Source organism: Schistocerca piceifrons, chromosome 5 (assembly GCF_021461385.2).
Source record: "Schistocerca piceifrons isolate TAMUIC-IGC-003096 chromosome 5, iqSchPice1.1, whole genome shotgun sequence".
In the NCBI taxonomy this organism is placed as follows: domain Eukaryota; kingdom Metazoa; phylum Arthropoda; class Insecta; order Orthoptera; family Acrididae; genus Schistocerca; species Schistocerca piceifrons.
In genome coordinates this window covers 499,813,003-499,832,062 of record NC_060142.1, presented here as the reverse complement: position 1 = coordinate 499,832,062, position 19,060 = coordinate 499,813,003, and the positions used below count along the sequence as shown (strand labels likewise).

The 19,060-nt window shown below is 44.5% G+C and overlaps 1 protein-coding gene across 1 annotated transcript in view; it reads left to right on the top strand.

The window, feature by feature from the left end:
• LOC124797935 (guanine nucleotide-binding protein G(o) subunit alpha) overlaps positions 1-19,060 on the top strand; it is a 525,486-nt gene that overhangs the window by 209,149 nt on the left and 297,277 nt on the right. The window contains exon 3 of the mRNA XM_047261071.1: positions 16,533-16,674. Within this exon, the coding sequence (XP_047117027.1) occupies positions 16,533-16,674 (142 nt within the window). The remainder of the gene's footprint in view (positions 1-16,532; positions 16,675-19,060) is intronic.

The following is a 19,060-nucleotide window of genomic DNA, read 5'->3' as shown; positions in this document are numbered from 1 at the left end:
CGAAATGCAGGAAGATCTGCAGCGGATAGGCACTTGGTGCAGGGAGTGGCAACTGACCCTTAACATAGACAAATGTAATGTATTGCGAATACATAGAAAGAAGGATCCTTTATTGTATGATTATATGATAGCGGAACAAACACTGGTAGCAGTTACTTCTGTAAAATATCTGGGAGTATGCGTGCAGAACGATTTGAAGTGGAATGATCATATAAAATTAATTGTTGGTAAGGTGGCTACCAGGTTGAGATTCATTGGGAGAGTCCTTAGAAAATGTAGTCCATCAACAAAGGAGGTGGCTTACAAAACACTCGTTCGACTTATACTTGAGTATTGCTCATCAGTGTGGGATCCGTACCAGATCGGGTTGACGGAGGAGATAGAGAAGATCCAAAGAAGAGCGGCGCGTTTCGTCACAGGGTTATTTGGTAAGCGTGATAGCGTTACGGAGATGTTTAGCAAACTCAAGTGGCAGACTCTGCAAGAGAGCCGCTCTGCATCGCGGTGTAGCTTGCTGTCCAGGTTTCGAGAGGGTGCGTTTCTGGATGAGGTATCGAATATATTGCTTCCCCCTACTTATACCTCCCGAGGAGATCACGAATGTAAAATTAGAGAGATTAGAGCGCGCACGGAGGCTTTCAGACAGTCGTTCTTCCAGCGAACCATGCGCGACTGGAACAGGAAAGGGAGGTAATGACAGTGGCACGTAAAGTGCCCTCCGCCACACACCGTTGGGTGGCTTGCGGAGTATAAATGTAGATGTAGATGTAGATGTAGCAGAACTACAGTGTCAACGAAGAAAGCCCGTTAGCAGCGATGTAGCTGTGGCACCTTGATTTATGAAGTATGCAACCCGCAGCATTAGACTCGTACTCGCTCCATTTCTAATCTCTAGCGCACATGCTATTGCATCAGCTTCGTGTACCTAGAAACCACCAACGCCTCAGACTTAAAAGTCAGGTGAACGCCGTTACTAATGTGCTGAGTGGCAAAATATATTGTTTTCGGAGGAATCCCACTCCTATGTGTCCTGCAGTGATGGCTGCGCGCATGTAAGACGCTACCGTGATGAACGCAAGTGAACAGACTGGGTTGTTGAAGGGAATAACGGACAAACACCAAATATGATGGTTTGGGGCGCCATTTGCTTTGATGTGTAATGTCGCCTCCTACGTATTGAGGGCAATTTGAACAGCGATAGCTACATCAGGGGAGTCTTGGAACCTGCGCCACTGTCCCTCCTGTATCCAGCTTCACACATCATAATTCAGCAGAGCAATAGCCAGCCAAATGTGGTGAAGATTTTGCAAGCCTTTTTCGAAGAACGACAGGTACCACTGCCACCCTGTCCTTCACATTTACCTGACATGCCCGTCGAATATTTGAGGGATACGGTCGGTGGGCAACTTTTTTGGTCTGGTCCTAATGGTGTTACAATATTTACAGACAGTAATGTAGTTCCCTGCTTTTTAAGCTATTGTCTAGTGTTTATCTACGTAAAAAAAAGGCGCACTTCAATACCACCACGAAAGGAGAACACGATCTCGCGAATGTAAATCGACAGAAAGATAGTTACCTAGAAAAAGCGCCATATTTATGAGTATGGCAGCTTATACACATAATATCACTCCGTTCGTTTGTAACTGCTCGTTTTATTGAAAATGTTTGTTGATGAAGTTCGTGCTCCTACCAGCTAGCGGTAGAATGTCTGTATACTGTGTGATGAGGAACGTTACAAACGAAGTCTGTCCTGCTGCACTACATTCCGCAGAGTGTGTATTAATTGTACCGGCCAGCTCAAGTAATCATATGCTCCCCGACGTGTACAAGCACGGTTACACGTAGATGCATACAAGATGCTATTATTGCATTAATCATGGTTACAGTCTGTATACAGCAGTAGTTTCTCGTTTTCAGTTTTCGTAAGCTAAATAGTCTGAATCAGTACGATAGCTTTTTTAGAGCGGCAAAGAATATATATATATATATATATATATATATATATATATATATATATATATATACTAAAAGAAGAACGCAAAATTATGAGAAAGATTTTAGGTCCAAAATTAACAGAAGAAGGATACCGGATACAATCAAGAAGAACCACAGAAACTATATCAAACCTGGCAGCAGACATAAGAAGGCGAAGATTAAAATTTTATGGACATGTCACTAGACTTCCCCCCACACGACTCACCAACAGAATTCTCACTTACATAGAAAAAGTCAAATCAACAACACCATGGATTAGCCAAGTAAAATTAGATTTACAAAAAGCAAATATTGAACTTAAAGATGTCAAAGATAGAAAAACTTTTAGAAATAAGGTGGAAAAGTGGATTGTATTGTCGGAGAAGGAAGCACTAAAGAGACCAGGAACAAAATGGACAGAAGAAAGAAAAAGAAAACATGGAGAACGAATGAAAGAAGTATGGAAGAAACGACGTCAGAAAGCTTTGCGTGATCCTTCTGGGCCCATTCGCGATAAGTAAGTATATATATATATATATATATATATATATACTACTGGCCATTAAAACTGCTACACCACGATGATGAGGTGCTACAGACGCGAAATTTAACCGACACGAAGAAGATGCTGTGATATCCAAATGATTAGCTTTTCAGAGCATTCACACAAGGTTGGCGCCGGTGGCGACACCTACAACGTGCTGACATCAGGAACGCTTCCAACCGATTTCTCATACACAAACAGCAGTTGACCGGCCTTGCCTGGTGAAACGTTGTTTTGATGCCTCGTGTAAGTATGAGAAATGGGTACCATCACTATTCCGACTTTGATAAAGGTCGGATTCTAGCCTATCGCGATTGCGGTTTATCGTGTCGCGACATTGCTGCTCGCGTTGGTCGAGATCCAAAGACTGTTAGCAGAATATGGAAACGGTGGGTTCAGAAGGGTAATACGGAACGCCGTGCTGGTTCCCAACGGCCTCGTATCACTAGCAGTCGAGATGACAGGCATCTTATCCGCATGGCTGTAACGGATCGTGCAGCCACGTCTCGGCCCCTGAGTCAACACATGGGGATGTTTGAAGACAACAACCATCTGCACGAACAGTTCGACGACGTTTGCCCGAGACCACGCTGCATCACAGACAGGAGCGCTTGCGATGGTGTACTTAACTACGGACCTGCGTGCACGAATGGCAAAACGTCATTTTTTCGGATGAATTCAGGTTCTGTTTACAGCATTATGATGGTCGCATCCGTGTTTGGCGACATCGCGATGAACGCACATTGGAAGCGTGTATTCGTCATCGCCATACTGGCGTATCACCTGGCGTGATGGTTTGGGGTGCCTTTGGTTACACGTCTCGGTCACCTCTTGTTCGCATTGACGGCATTTTGAACAGTGGAGGTTACATTTCAGATGCGTTACGACCCATGGCTCTACCCTTCATTCGACCCCTGAGAAACACTACATTTCTGCAGGATAATTCACGACAGCGTGTTGCAGTTCTTGTACGGGCCTTTCTGGGTACAGAAAATGTTCGACTGCTGCCCTGGACAGCACATTCTCCAGATCTCTCACCAACTGAAAACGTCTGGTCGATGGTGGCCGAGCAATTAGCTCGTCACAATACGCCAGTTACTACTCTTGATGAACTGTGGTATCGTGTTGAAGCTGCATGGGCAGCTGTGCCTGTGCACGCCATCCAATCTCTGTGTGACTCAATGCCCAGGCATCAAGGCCGTTATTACGGCCAGAGGTTGTTGTTCTGGGTACTGATTTCTCGGGATCCTATGCACCCAAATTGCGTGAAAATGTAACCACATGCCAGTTCTAGTATAATATATTTGTCCAATGAATACCCGTTTATCATCTGCATTTCTTCTTGTTGTAGCAATTTTAATGGCCAGTAGTAGTATATATTATTATTAATCTGTATCGTTGCACTGATAAAATGTTTCGTGTTTCGTAACCACAAAATATTATTTGGTTTGAAATAAATGTTAAACACGGTAAATTCACCTTATGCTGGTTTAGTATAGTGTAAGCTGCTCCTATCATTGTAAGCTGGGTGGAATTAGTGACGTAAATTTCAGTCAAAGAGTTTGCCATTAAGATTCAGATTTCACCAGTTGCTTTAACAAAATCTAAGTACTTTCTCACAATTCCATACGAATATTCACTTCCTTTTTCGTTAAATTACTAACAGTCTATCACTTTGGGACAAAGTGCAGTCTTCCATTGATAATAATAAATTTAAGACATATTTCGATTCTTTTCCTATCTTGACTTTACTTAATGGTATACTCAAAGTTGCTGATCTACCTATTTCAAGCTTAATGATTTCTAGCAGATCGCAAATCTCCAAAATGTAGAAACAATCTCGTATCGCCTACGTACAAGAGCACAAGTTAAGTTACGACACGATCAAGCAAGCTCTAGAAGCACATTAACAATGTATAACTCTATCTTCTGTATTCCGCAGTGTCCTCAAAGAGTACTCACTAGGAGTATTCTTTGAAGCCACTTGTTCTGCTCCGTGATCTATAAGTACACTACTTCGCGATCTACTTTTACTTCAGTTTGATACAAAAGGGATTCTATTTTACTTCCTTTTGCAAAAATAGTAAGTTACTTTATACTGAATTTCTTTTATATTTCTTTTTACATTGTTTCTCTTCACTATACTTGCTACTATTCAAGTCATGCTATCACAGTGGGACTTTGATTTTTTTTTTAATGAAATTTGTATCTTGGGTTTGGGGCTTGTATTGGGTTTTGGGTGCTATTTTTATATTTTCATCTTTGCGTCCAAAGGAAGCGGCGTTACAACGTTTTGTTGTTCTTGATGTGGGGCTGTGGTGTTCTAGTGGGCATAACACCTTGCTCTACTTTTGGAGGTCCCATGTTCAATCCCGGATAGGAGCACCCCCTCACGACGGCGCCAGGTCCACTCAGCCTGCTATCAAACTGAGTACCGGGGATCTTTCCCAGGAGTAAAAGGCGGTCAGGGTGATGGGCCACCTGTCTCCCCCGCCTAGCACCGCGGCGTATAGAGACGCTGCACTCTACTTGCAATCAGGCCGATGGTGCCTTCACGTGTTTACCGTTACCTTATTCTTCTTAACGGTTTCACAGATAAGGACGCACATAAACTGGGAAAATGTGAAAAGATACAACGTTGATCAAAATATCAGACTGAAACTGCAATAACAATTTCAGAGATCTATGCAAGTACACTCTAAGAGGAAAAACCGATACGCCATGAAGTATTATTGAAAACTGTCACAGATTGGTATTCATGCAGGTATCGACGGAAACGCAAAATTTTGGCCGCCGATCGATAGAAGTGTGGCGCTGCGACGCAATTTCACCGCGCAGCTGGCAAGGACAGTAATCAGGGGACATATCGATACCAGGGTGTAAAACGCCTGGGGGTACTAATGGCTGGGGTCCCTTAAACTAGAATCTCGCTTCTGGCTGTGCACCCTGTCCACACCACGTACCTGATACTCCCATGGCCGTCGTATTGTTCTGCTCCACACTGCTGCTGGCTTGCCTGAAATTATGTTTCTAAATCTGCAAGCCGATTTAGGAGAGCCACTCAACGTTAAGCACAACACTGTCCTACGTCTGGTATGAACAACTATATTCTGAGACGATAAGAAAATCGCAGGTTGCGCTGTTTACATTCTAAGTCATGAGTGTGTATCCCAATTAACATTCTTGATGATTATCGGTCCACAATATCGCTTGGACGAGCGTACGCGTAACCGACGCGACGCGGGTGGTTGTTGATGATGAGGAAGCCGAATGATCGAACGAAAAGTTCTTACGCTCGTCTCGCATACACAGATATCTGGTACCAGTCCTCCTTTACGCTGGTAATAATACGGGGCGTTAAAAAAGTCTCTCCGCAGTGCCGTATGATTGTTAGCTGGGCGTGCCGTTATGATTGTTCGCCTGCCTGGGTTACTTCCCTTCAAGTGGACTCCCCTAACATATTCTGTACTCATTCATAGGAGAACTTGTTTTAAGTGAAATACTGAACGGTTATTTTCAACAAGATGGTGCAACCGCGCATACAGCTCGTGTTTCAATGTCACTGCTTGCTGATGTTTTTGGTGTGTGTGTGTGTGTGTGTGTGTGTGTGTGTGCGTGTGTGTGTGTGTGTGAAATCTTATGGGACTTAACTGCTAAGGTCATCAGTCCCTAAGCTTACACACTACTTAACATAAATTTTCCTAAGGACAAACACACACACCCATGCCCGAAGGAGGACTCGAACCTCCGCCGGGACCAGCCGCTCAGTCCATGACTGCAGCGCCTCAGACCGCTCGGCTAACCCCGCGCGGTCGATGTTTTTGGTGATAGCATAATTTCACAGGGACTTTGGCCTCCACGACCCCCTGACCTAACACCACCTGACTTTTTCTTTTGGGGTGCAGCGAAAGCAACAGTCCAGAAAAACCGTCCAAAATCCATCGATGAATTAAAAACTGCAATATCCACTTTCACTCCTTCTGTTACAGAAGAAATGCTACAGTTTGTGTTTGGAAACATGATTAGTCGAATTGAAGTGTGTATTCAACAACAGGGAGGACACTTTCAACTGTTAATGTGAAAATTTGTAAGTAAAAATGAATATTCAGTAAATAAATAACTTGTATTTCACTGAGTTTCATTTCGGTGTATTCACTGCGGTATACGGCACGCGCGGCTAACAATCATACGGCACTGCGGAGAGATTTCTGAACACCCGGTATAACACTGTTCATAAAGTTAAATTTTCGGTTCTCAGTTCTCACTTGTACGAGCGTGCGCTTAACCGTCGCGGTGCGGCTGATTGTTAATGATTCGGAACGCGATGACCGAACGCACGTTCTCACACTCGCAAGGACACACTTGCGCTTGATTGAACTCATTTGTGGCAACTATTTTTTTACTGATTCACATTAGTTCATTCCAGGAGGCCGAACACGCCACGGATTACCGATGTATGGTACGACCCGCAAACTGGCGGATACTCTCAAAAACATTATCGGTGGCACTGCTCATATTTAATTACTACTTTGCGCGATTTTCACTGAAACAACTTCCATATCTCATTACTATAGCACTTGTAGCAACACTTGAACTTCCATAACAATGCCCTGTACAAGTAAAGCTACCGACAGCACGACATAAGAGCTCCGTGTCCCGTGCTCGACTCTGCAAAAAGTGCAGCCGCTCGCAAAGATACTCCGTAACCAAGCCAGAGATATGACAATATGCTTACAACAGCATAAAATCTTTGCGAATTTGATTCGTGTATTCAGTTTTACAGTAACTATATCTCGCAGAGAGGTGCGCGAACAGCATACGTAGATGTCAGCATTTGAGACAGGACGTTTAGTTGGGCTCAAAGAAGCCGTGCAACTGCTGCTTCAGTGACCACAAGGGCCATTAATATGCAGCTCACAGAAAGGGAGCCTGAGCTCAACGCAGAGGTTGCGTCGATTACCATTGACCTCTTTACACTAACAAGCCCGTTTTCAGTGGTGTCGGGCACATTCGGCCTGGAATCTCACTGGCAGGAGTAGAACTATCGTCAGTCATGACTCCCGCTTCGAACTTAGCTACGATGACCAGCGAACTCAAGTCTGGAGACGTCCCGGACAGCTGTGGGATACCAACTTGACTGTCGGCCGGCACAAGGCCCCAAAGTCACGAGTGATGGCCTGGAGTGACACATCTTTTCGTGGCAAGACACCTTTGGTTGTCATCCACTGTACCCTTACAGCACAGCGGCACGACGACGATATTTTACACCCCTTTTCGCTGCAAATCATAGAAAGTCATTCTGAGCTTAAATTTCAGCAAGATAATGCCCGCGCGCACACGGCGAGAGTATCTGTCGCTTCTCTACGTGCTTGCCAAACCCTGTCTTGTCCAGCAAGGTCGCCGAACCTCTCCCCAATTGAGAACATTAGGAGCATTATGGTCAGAGCCCTCCAACCTGCTCGGGGTTTTAAAGATCTAACGCGCCAATTGGAGAGAATGGTTCAAATGGCTCAGAGCACTATGGGACTTAACATCTAAAGTCATCAGTCCCCTAGAACTTAGAACTACTGAAACCTAACTAACCTAAGGACATCACACACATCCATGCCCGAGGCAGGATTAGAACCTGCGCCATAGCGGCCGCGCGGTTCCATACTGAAGCGCCTAGAACCGCTCGGCCACCCCGGCCGGCAATTGGAGAGAATTTGGCACGATATCCCTCAGGAGAACATCCAAGAACTCTGTCAGTGCCAAGCCGAATAACTGCTTATAAGGGTCTGAGGTGAACCAACATGTTATTGATCTGCTCAGTTTGTTAAGCTCTTTCTCTTGAATAAATCATCCAATTTTTCTGAAACTGTTATTTGTTTTCTGTACATGTACATTACATCTACCGATATCCGTTAAGTCTTTCGTGGTGCGTCCCTTTTTTTCCCTTGAGTGTGTATTTACGCATACATATAAAGAAAAAAGTAATAAAAAGAAACCTCCTAAAAATGTGGGTAAACATTGTAGAGAGAGACTAAAGCTCCAGAACAGGAAATGGTTCAAATGGCTCTAAGCACTATGGGACTTAACATCTGAGGTCATCAGTCCCCTAGACTTAGAACTACTTAAACCTAACTAACCTAAGGACATCACACACATCCGTGCCCGAGGCAGGATTCGAACCTGCGACGGTAGCAGCAGCGCGGTTCCGGACAGGAGGCAGTTTCAGATAGATATAGGCTGCAATAGTTACGGAGAGATGAAGAAGACTGAACATGATAGAGAAACGTTGAGATGTGCGTCACATTAGACTTTGGCCTCAAGAACGCAACAACAAGAACAACAACAAACTAATAACGTAGAGGCCGTTCATGACCTCATTTTAACTCAACATAGCGAGCCATATTCTTGATACGTTCTTGTAAGTTGCATCTTTCTATCGTAATTCCTGGAACGGATTTTCTGAAATTTTTTACGGATTATTTCTTCAACACTGGGAACTCAGATGAAATCGTTTCAAGAGTTCTTGTCACGTCTTGCATAATGTTAAATATTACTCATATAGTTCGGTTATCAAATGAACGTTAATTCACCGTAAGGTTAAATCATGTTAACGTGTTGAACTTCTCACTGTAATAAGCTTTGCATTGTGTGCTCGCAAAAGTCGGCCGGAGTGGCCGAGCGGTTGTAGTCGCTATAGTCTGAAACCGCGCGACCACCACGGTCGCAGGTTCGAATCCTGCCTCGGGCATGGATGTGTGTGATGTCCTTAGGTTAGTAGGTTTAAGTAGTTCTAAGTTCTAGGGGACTGATGACCACAGCAGTTAAGTCCCATAGTCCTCAGAGCCTTTTTTCTTTTGTGCTCGCAAATATTTTTAAGAGAAACGGTAATCGCATCACTGGTCTTACACTGAACGTTTTTAGTGTCACAAACATGTGTGAGACAGTGAAACGAAGATTCCAGTGGATGGAGTGTCCTACAGAAGCTATCATATCACTATGTGGCAGCTTTCGAATATTACACAACTAATCTCTGTTAATGTAAATGGAAAGAGGAATGCTTCTGACGTAACGCAGTCTGTGTGGAGGGAACTGCACATTCAATCCAAAGTAGCGGTATTTAGGCACGACTCAAACAATATCAGTCATTGTTTTCGAGCGCTTGTAGTGCAAAAATATTCTACAATCGTAGTACTGCCGCTGGCCTTTAAGTTTTAAGCAGTAATTTCAATGCGAGATACTTTTTAAAGTTTCAACAACGAGACTCTGTCTCGGAATCAGGCGAAAATCCAGAGAGATACTGATCGTATGTAAAGTAGACAAGCGGTAAGACCCGATTAATACCTTCGCTGCGTTACAGCAGTCATAATGTTACCGACAACAGAGCTGCTAAAGCGGAATTACTGAACACTGTTTTCCGAAACTCCTTACCAAAGAAGATGGAGTAAAATTTCAAGAATTACAATCAAGAACAGCTGCCGTCATAGTTTGGTAAATGCCCTCGATGTAGCTAAGCAACTTAAATCTTTCAATAAAGTTAATTCTTCCAGAATTAATTAACCAAAGCGTCTGAAAGCCAGAATAAATCATAAGTGGCTTGTCTGCCGTGTCTTCTAGCGTAGGCCTGTGCCTGGAAGTGTCTGATCTTTGGCACCTCCGAGCGCACACGTGTAGCGTAAACAATGCTGCTGATGCGAACTTCTCTCGAAGTCTACTGATTAAACAGCTCCCTCCATTTTTAACAATCATACAAAACCACTCCCTCGACCATAGATCCGCACATGTAGACTGGAAAGTTGCACAGGTCACACCAACGCACAAGAAAGGAAATAGAAGTAATCGTTGAATTGCAGATCTATATTCTTGGCAGCAGTTAGTAGTACGATTTTAGAATGCATATTGCGCGGCCAACATTATGAAATAATTGGAAGAAAACGATTAATTGACACATAACCGGCACTGATTCGGATAATATCGTTCTTAAGAAACACAACTATCTCTTTCTTCACACGAAGTAAGCAATGCTATCGACATGGGATCTCAGGTTACTTCTGTGGTTTTATACCGGGTGATCAAAAAGTCAGTATAAATTTGAAACCTTAATAAACCACGGAATAATGTAGATAGAGAGGTAAAAATTGAAACATATGCTTGGAATGACATGGGGTTTTATTAGAACAAAAAAAGTTCACAAAATGCCCGACAGATGGCGCTGGCAGCAAAACATCAGTGACTGCGCATGACAATCGTGTATAAAAGAAGCTGTAATGAGAGAGAGAATCAGATGCGCCAGCAGTCGCAGCATGTTGACGTTACCTGAAAAGGCGCTTTTAGTGAAGCTGTATTATGAGAATGGGGAATGTGCTAGTTCAGCGTTACGATCCTATCGCCATAGGAAAGGGATTCGAACGGGTAAAGTTCCGTTGACAAATGCAACTGTGGCGAGAATGATATCGAAGTTCGAAGCCACGGGTTGTTTAGACGATAGACCCCGTAGTGGCCGACCGAGCACAAGGCGTAATGCTGCTGAGACAGTTCAGGAAGAAATGGAGACTGTAGCGGGTTCGTCTATACACGGGGAAGTCAACGCTCGTGCAGTCGCACGTCGCACCGGCATTCCATACACTACTGTTTGGTTGGCACTGCGGCGTACCCTCCGATGCTATCCATACAAAATCAATCGGCATCATGAACTGTTACCTGGCGATTTAGTGAAGCGAAGGGCATTTGCGGTGTGGGCGTTTCAAAAGATGGCGGAAGATGACAATTGGTTGAGTAACGTGTTGTGGACCGACGAAGCTCATTTCACGCTCCGAGGGTCTGTCAACGACCACAACTGCAGAATTTGGGCTACCGAAAGTCCTAGAACTGTCGTGGAAACTCCATTGCACGACGAGAAAGTCACGGTATGGGTTGGATTTACCACATCTATCAATATCGGGTCTTTTTTCTTCGAGGAAATGCGTGATTCTGGTTTCGTAACTGCTACCGTGACGGGTGAGAGGTACGTCGATATGTTACAGAATCGCATCATCCCCAGCCTATCTGATAAATACCTGTTGAACGTACGATGTTTATGCAGGATAGCGCTCCACCCCATATTGCTAGACGCGTGAAAGATCTCTTGCGCGCGTCGTTTGGTGACGATCGTGTGCTCAGCAGCCACTTTCGTCATGCTTGGCCTCCCAGGTCCCCAGATCTCAGTCCGTGCGATTATTGGCTTTGGGGTTACCTGAAGTCGCAAGTGTATCGTGATCGACCAACATCTCTAGGGATGCTGAAAGACAACATCCGACGCCAATGCCTCGCCATAGCTCCGGACATGCTTTACAGTGCTGTTCACAACATTATTCCTCGACTACAGCTATTGTTGAGGAATGATGGTGGACATATTGAGCATTTCCTGTAAAGAACAACATCTTTGCTTTGTCTTACTTTGTTACGCTAATTATTGGTATTCTGATTAGATGAAGCGCCATCTGTCGGACATTTTTTGAACTTTTGTTTTCTTTTGGTTCTAATAAAACCCCATATCATCCCAAGCATGTGTGTCAATTTGTACCTCTCTATCTACATTATTCCGTGAGTTATTCAGTTTTCAAGTTTATACTGACTTTTTGATCACGCAGTATTTACAGAAGGCTTTGGCACCACTCATCACAAGCAACCTCTAATCAGATTACATGCCTGTGGAGTATCTACCCAATTGTGCGACTGGATTCGTGATTTCCTGTCAGAAAGGTTACATTACGGAGTAAATGATGGTAAGGCATCTAATGAAACAGAAGTGATATCTGAGGTTCCACAAGTCAGTGTTATAGTCCTTGTGTTGTTCTTAACCTGCATAAGCGATTTAGGAGATAATTTGAGTAGAATTTTTAGATTGTTCGCAGTACAGACGTTAAAAGATCAAAACGAACTGCAGAATGATTTAACACCAGATGACTGCATGGTGCGGAAAGTTGCAATTGACACTTAACAATACAAAGTGTGAGGTCCTCGACATGAATATTAAAAAAATCCGTTAAATTTCGGCTACACGCCAAATTTAAAGATTGTCGATTCAACTGAATACTTAGGAATTACCATTAAGAACAACTTAAACTGGAATCATCACGTACAAAATCTTGTTGGGAAGCGAACAAAAGACTACTTTTTTATTGTCGGATAAGATTTAACAAATCCACGAAATAGACTGCATACAGTACGTTTTTCTGTCTTGTGGAGTATCTTTTCGCGGAATTCCTCCTCCGAATGCGACAATATTTTGTTGACTCCCGCCTATATGGGGAGAAATTGCCATTGTTATAAAATAAGAGAAATCAGATCTTGCACTAAAAGGTTTAGATGTTCATTTTTCCCTCGTGCCGTTCGAAAGTGGAACTGTAGAGAAATATTCTGAAAGTGGTTCAATGGACCAAAGCTTTCAAACACTGAAGTGTATACTGCAGATCAGTTAAGTACATAGCTGTATAAGCAGAGCTAAGTATATGTTCATCCGCGGAGAAAATTGGAAATTTCCGGTAAGGTCTTATGAGACCAAACTGCTGAGGTCATCGGTCCCTAAGCCTACACACTACTTAATCTAAATTAAACTAACTTACACTATGGACAACACACACACCCATGCCCGAGGGAGGACTCGAACCTCCGACGGGGGGAGCCGCGCGGACCGTGACAAGACGCCATAGATCGCTCGGCTACCCCACGCGGCTCATCCGCGGAGACCTCTAGCCTTTAGACTATATAACTACCTCTTCCAACTTGAGTCAGACGTCCACATTTCTCATGCTTCCATTTACGGTAACCGAACAGTGCTACCAGATGCTCTCGCACAGGGTGAGTGGGAACAGAAATGCTGTAAAATGGACTCGACGAGTGATCGCGCCTTATTCTGTCTTGGAAGAAATATAAATTCCTCACGACATGTTCATTACATTGCGATTAGTTGGCTGATTCGGGGAGGGGATCAAACAGAGAGGTCATCTGGCTCATCGGATTAGGGAAGGACGCAGAAGGAAGTCGGCCGTGTCCTTCCAAAGGAACCATCCCGGAATTTGCCTGAAGCAATTTAGGGAAATCACGGAAAACCTGTATGAGGATGGCCGGAAGCGAGTTTGAACCGTCGTCCTCCCGAATGCGAGTCGTGTGTGTTATATGGCGGTTGTGAACATTTCTAAACGGATATCGCTGATACCATTCAGTGCCATTACAAGTGGTTCAAATGGCTCTGAGCGCTATCGGACTTAGCATCTGAGGTCATCAGTCCCCTAGAACTTAGGACTACTTAAACCTAACTAACCTAAGGAAATCACACACATCCATGCCCGAGGCAGGATTCGAACCTGCGACAGTAGCGGTCGCGCTGTTCCAGACTGTAGCGCCTAGAACCGCTCGGCCACAACGGCCGGCTTGTGCCATTACATCTTCACTGATTTCGCCCCTTTGTTTCACTTTTGTGAATCTAATTCAGTTAATAAGCCGGAAGAAGATTATAATTCTGTGTAGTATGCAAGATAAACGCAGCTTCAGCAAGAGGAATAACAAATGGGCTACATTTCATTTCGTGCTCTTACAAAGAAATATTCGTGTGATGAACAGATATGATCCGATCTCTCCGCTTGTTGACTAAGCAGAATCGAATAAAATGATAACGAGGAATCTGAACGGCGAAGGCAAACATGCAATCTGGTCACGCGACAGGTAGCCAGTGCCCTTCAATAAATCACTGCCTGTTCTATATAGGGTGCCCAGGGCGCAATTTTCTACACTGTTATACGTAATAAGTTTTCTTAAGCTTAAAGCTTGCAACACATCAACCGTCTTCCACGTCTGCTATCCAAAACCAACGAAGAAATTGTCATGACCAGTATGTGAAACGAAGAGATTGTAACGAGAAATGACTGTATATACGAGGGGCGCCCAATAAGTAATGCAACACTTTTTTTCCGAAAGTAGATAGGTTTCGTTCAGGATTCCAATACACCATATTATCTCCCACTCTTTGGGCTACAAAACATTATTTCACAACGTAAGCTCCGTTCAATGCGATGGCCTTAAGCCACCTTATTGGGAGGGTGTGTATGCCCACATGGTACCACTCTAATGGTACGTCTTGCTAAATCAATAACCTGCCCATCATCCACCTACTGACTCCCGCTGAATGCAATCTTCATTGGGCCAGACAGATGAAAGTCACAAAATGTGATAACCCTGCTGTAGGAAGCACCGTCCACGCTCCTCTCTGACGTCACCAATATCGACAGAGAAGTCCAGTTGTGCAGCGAGGTGTTTGATTATGCTCCGTCGATCACCTCGAATGAAAGAGTCCGCAGGTTCCAAGAATGCAGGAGTCATAGTTGTGTGTGACCGGCTGCCACGCTGGAGATTGGACAGGTTTACGCGACCTAGCTGTGATGATGTCAGCCGGCTGGAGTGGCCGTGCGGTTATAGGCGCTACGGTCTGGAACCGCGTGACCGCTACGGTCGCAGGTTCGAATCCTGCCTCGGGCATGGATGTGTGTGATGTCCTTAGGTTAGTTAGGTTTAAGTAGTTCTAAGTTCTAGGGGACTGATGACCACAGTAGTTAAGTCCCATAGTGCTCAGAGCCATTTGTGATGATGTCAGACGCTTCGAACGACGACTCACCTTGCTTTTGTTCGCTGCCAGGTCTCCGTAGACATTCTGCAACCTCCTATGAATATCTGCGATACTCTGGTTTTCTGCCAAAAGAAAAGCAGTGCCAGTGCTCTGCTTGGAACGCTCCTCCGATATGACGCCATTCTTAAGGCTACGTATAATGCTGCGACCTATCGGAACTTCATGGTACTATAGGGGCTGAAGCGGGAATACTCCGCGAGCTCTCACAACAAATTCCGATTTTTTACAACCGAAACTACCAGGGGAAAAAATGTGTTGCATTACCTATTGGACGCCCCTATATACTTACTCAGCAAAGCATTTTGAAGTCCATGACTGGGAGTATTTAATGTGGTACAATATGTCAGGGTTTCTTTCTATTCACGTATAGAGCGTGAGAACAATGACTGCCCAGATGTTTCTGTGCGTACCATAATTAGTCTAAATCGTTGGCCTCAACAGGAGCGATACGTAGGGACATTAGGAATTTCTGTAGGTTATACTTACCGTTTTTGAAGCAGGTTTTCGTGAGATGTTTAAGGTTCTGCTAGCTCAGGTTTTTCAACATATCAGTGACACTCCCCGGTGAGTGAAACAAATCTGTGACTTAACTGATTCTTCCGTCCTTTCGTGTTTGAACAGCACAATAATAAATGAAAAGTACTGTATTTCGTATGTTTTACAGTATTAATTTATTCAGTTAACCGGTTTTCCGCCTACAAGGCCATCATCAGACTTTAACTGTCTCTATGAAATTATAAGCAGGAGATCCCGGCTTCGAGTCCCGATCGGGGTACACATTTTTCAACTGTCCCTGTTGACCCTTCAAGTGAATTTCTGCACTTTGTCATTTTGTGGTAGGTTCGTGTTAATAACACATATTCTCGTCACCCGTGATGGTTTTTTCCAGAAAACAATTGTCCGCATTTTGTATTTCACTCATGTCACGGCAGGCGTCCATGCGTCCGTTGTTCATGAGTCTAGGTGTACGGGACGCACACTCTTCTCTTCTTCAACACATTGTGGAGAGTGTCTTAAACAACTGATTTGGAGATGTTGGTCCGTTGTGATTTGTGACAGAACAACCTTGACACACTATGGCTTCCAGTCCACTACTTAACACAGCCTGCTCACAACTGACAGGTCGAATGCATACCTGTTGTTTATAGTTGATAGGTTAAGCTGTCAACGCAGTTAATGCGCAGACATCACTTATACACCGGGAATAAAATCAGCCTTGGAACTTGTTAGACGAACAGTATATGTTGGCGACAGAATGCTCTTACGTTAGGATAACAGTGAATTCTGAATAACCGTATATTTCAGCTACTTTCTTCCAACTCTAGTGTATGTTACCTGAGCTTACTGTTGCCCTCTTGTGCGCAGGATCATCCACGAGAGCGGCTTCACGGCGGAAGACTTCAAGCAGTACCGGCCCGTCGTCTACAGCAACACGATCCAGTCCCTCGTCGCCATCCTGCGGGCGATGCCCAACCTCGGCATCAGCTTCTGCAACAACGAGAGGGAGGTGAGTCGCTTCACAAGCCTTCCGCCTTCCACTTTGCGTGTTGCGACGTAAACTGCCGCTACGGAACACCTGACGTGCCTCACCTGTGATACCATTGTTCCTCGGTAGCTGAGCTGGTACTGTTGTCTGTTATCTTGCTGTCATTTGGGTTTACGACAAGTTCGAAATGACGGACCTAACACTGCAGCATTAAGCTCAATACTTTCTCGTTTTATGACACAAACACTACGGGGATAATCAGCTTGTGTAAGATAATGTAAACAGTTCATACAGAAGAAGGTGGTACGCACATCCTTCTACAAAAGTCACTGGTGTACTGAACTTAAGAACGAAAATAACTTTCGTTTGATGTGTCCCGCCAAGCAACATACATCGGTGAAACTGGGACCATACATAGAAAGAACTGTTGCCGTATTGTACAGAAGGTAACTGAAATAAATATGCAGAGAGACCAACAGAAGTGAAACTTATTCAAAGATGATAATTGCACGGTAGTGACCGCGATTTCTGACGGTCCGCTGGACATTACAAACGGCAGTACATAGTTGTTAGTACGTGTGTGATCACCAAGAACGGCAATGCATACTCTGCAATGTGCTTTCACGCTGGCCACAAGTTGATGTGGTAGGGCTTTCAGTTGCTCCACCAGCGCGGCTGACAAGTGCGGGGGTGGTCATTGGTGCATTTGGAGAAATGCAACGCCCTGCCACAGGAACTTAGTGCCAGCCTTGTGGCCAGCGTAGAAGCAAATTGTAGAACATACATACTCCATGTTAAGAATCATGTTTCACCTTTTGTGAAGTTCAGGAGAGCATCGCTAATCGCGGGACGTCATTTAATTATTGCCTTTGAATAAAAGTGTCATTTCTGTGGTCTCATAGCGTATTTCTTTCAGTTATGTTCTGTAGAGTACTTTGGGAGTTGTTTCTATGCATGGTCCAAGTTTCACTGAGTTATGTTACTTGAAATTGACACATCAAGCGAAAGTGTGGTGTCACCGCCAGACACCACACTTGCTAGGTGGTAGCCTTTAAATCGGCCGCGGTCCGTTAAGCCCGTCTCACACGGAGCAAGGTTCGCCGCAAGTTGGCGAGATGGCGTGCATGCCTGCCGGCTTGCAGGGAAGGAGCCGGCTATCTTCCATGCCGAAGCTCTCCCACGGTGCAAGATCGGCAGCTAGTTGTGTTGTGATCGGCTGCATGTTGTATCGGACGAAGATGGCTGCTTCAGGTACAGATGTTCAGAGCAAACTGGCGTTATTAGCTGTTTTGGTGCTAAACGATGCAGAAATGCGTGCTAATGAGAGAAGAAGAAAGAAAGAATGGACGAAAAACTGTATTAAGAGGAGAAACGCTGGAAAAAGGTGTGCTCTCCATGCTTCATAAAGAGTTGAGGTTAATTCGCATAACACCTACTTTTGTTTGAAAAGTATCACCATTTCATTACTGTTTGATTTTATAAATATACCAATAATGACTGTTATATACGACTTTATTTTATAGGATAGAAGATCGTACATCATTTCCAAATTTCATATGAATGGATGTATTAGTATTTGCAACTCTTTCTAGTGTCTCTGCACGCAAGTGTTTATTATAATAGTTTGCGCTTTTCACGACGTACAGACACTGTTCTGCCCTATAAGTACATATCAATGTTTCAATCGCTTCCTTGGACCACTGCGGTGCCATTATTTAATAATTATAAGAACTTCCTACCGCACCTCACAACAGCAGAAAAGCAACTATCAACAAAGGCTTCCCGCCCAAGCTTTCCGCGTCTGACGTCACAAACGAAACGCCTCATGATTGGCCAACGCAGGTAGCACGCAGGGAACCTTGCAAGAAAAATAGCGCTGGACCTATCCTGGAAATCTTAAAAGGTTCCCAGCAAGGTAGCCCGCTAGCAGACGACGGAGCCCGCAAGGTAGCCGCCGCGCGAGCCAGCAAGGAAACTTACAGCGAATCTTGCTCCGTGTGAGACGGGCTTTAGTATACGTCGGACCGCGTGTCGCCACTATCAGTGATTGCAGACCGAGCGCCGCCACACGGCAGGTCTAGAGAGTCTTCCTAGCACTCGCCCCAGTTGTACAGCCGACTTTGCTAGCGATGGGTCACTGACAAATTACGCTCTCATTTGCCGAGACGATAGTTAGCATAGCCTTCAGCTACGTCATTTGCTACGACCTAGCAAGGCGCCATTAGCAGTTACTATTGATGCTGTAAAACATGTACCGTCAAGAGCGATTTTCACCAGTTGTGGATTAAAGTTAAGTATTCCAGCAGCTACGTACGTTCTTTGCTACTATAAAGTCCTTGTCCTGTTCCAGACCTCACGCCAGCCTGCGTGAGCTTAAACGCGTGCCTTTCGGCTTCCTCATAGTGGC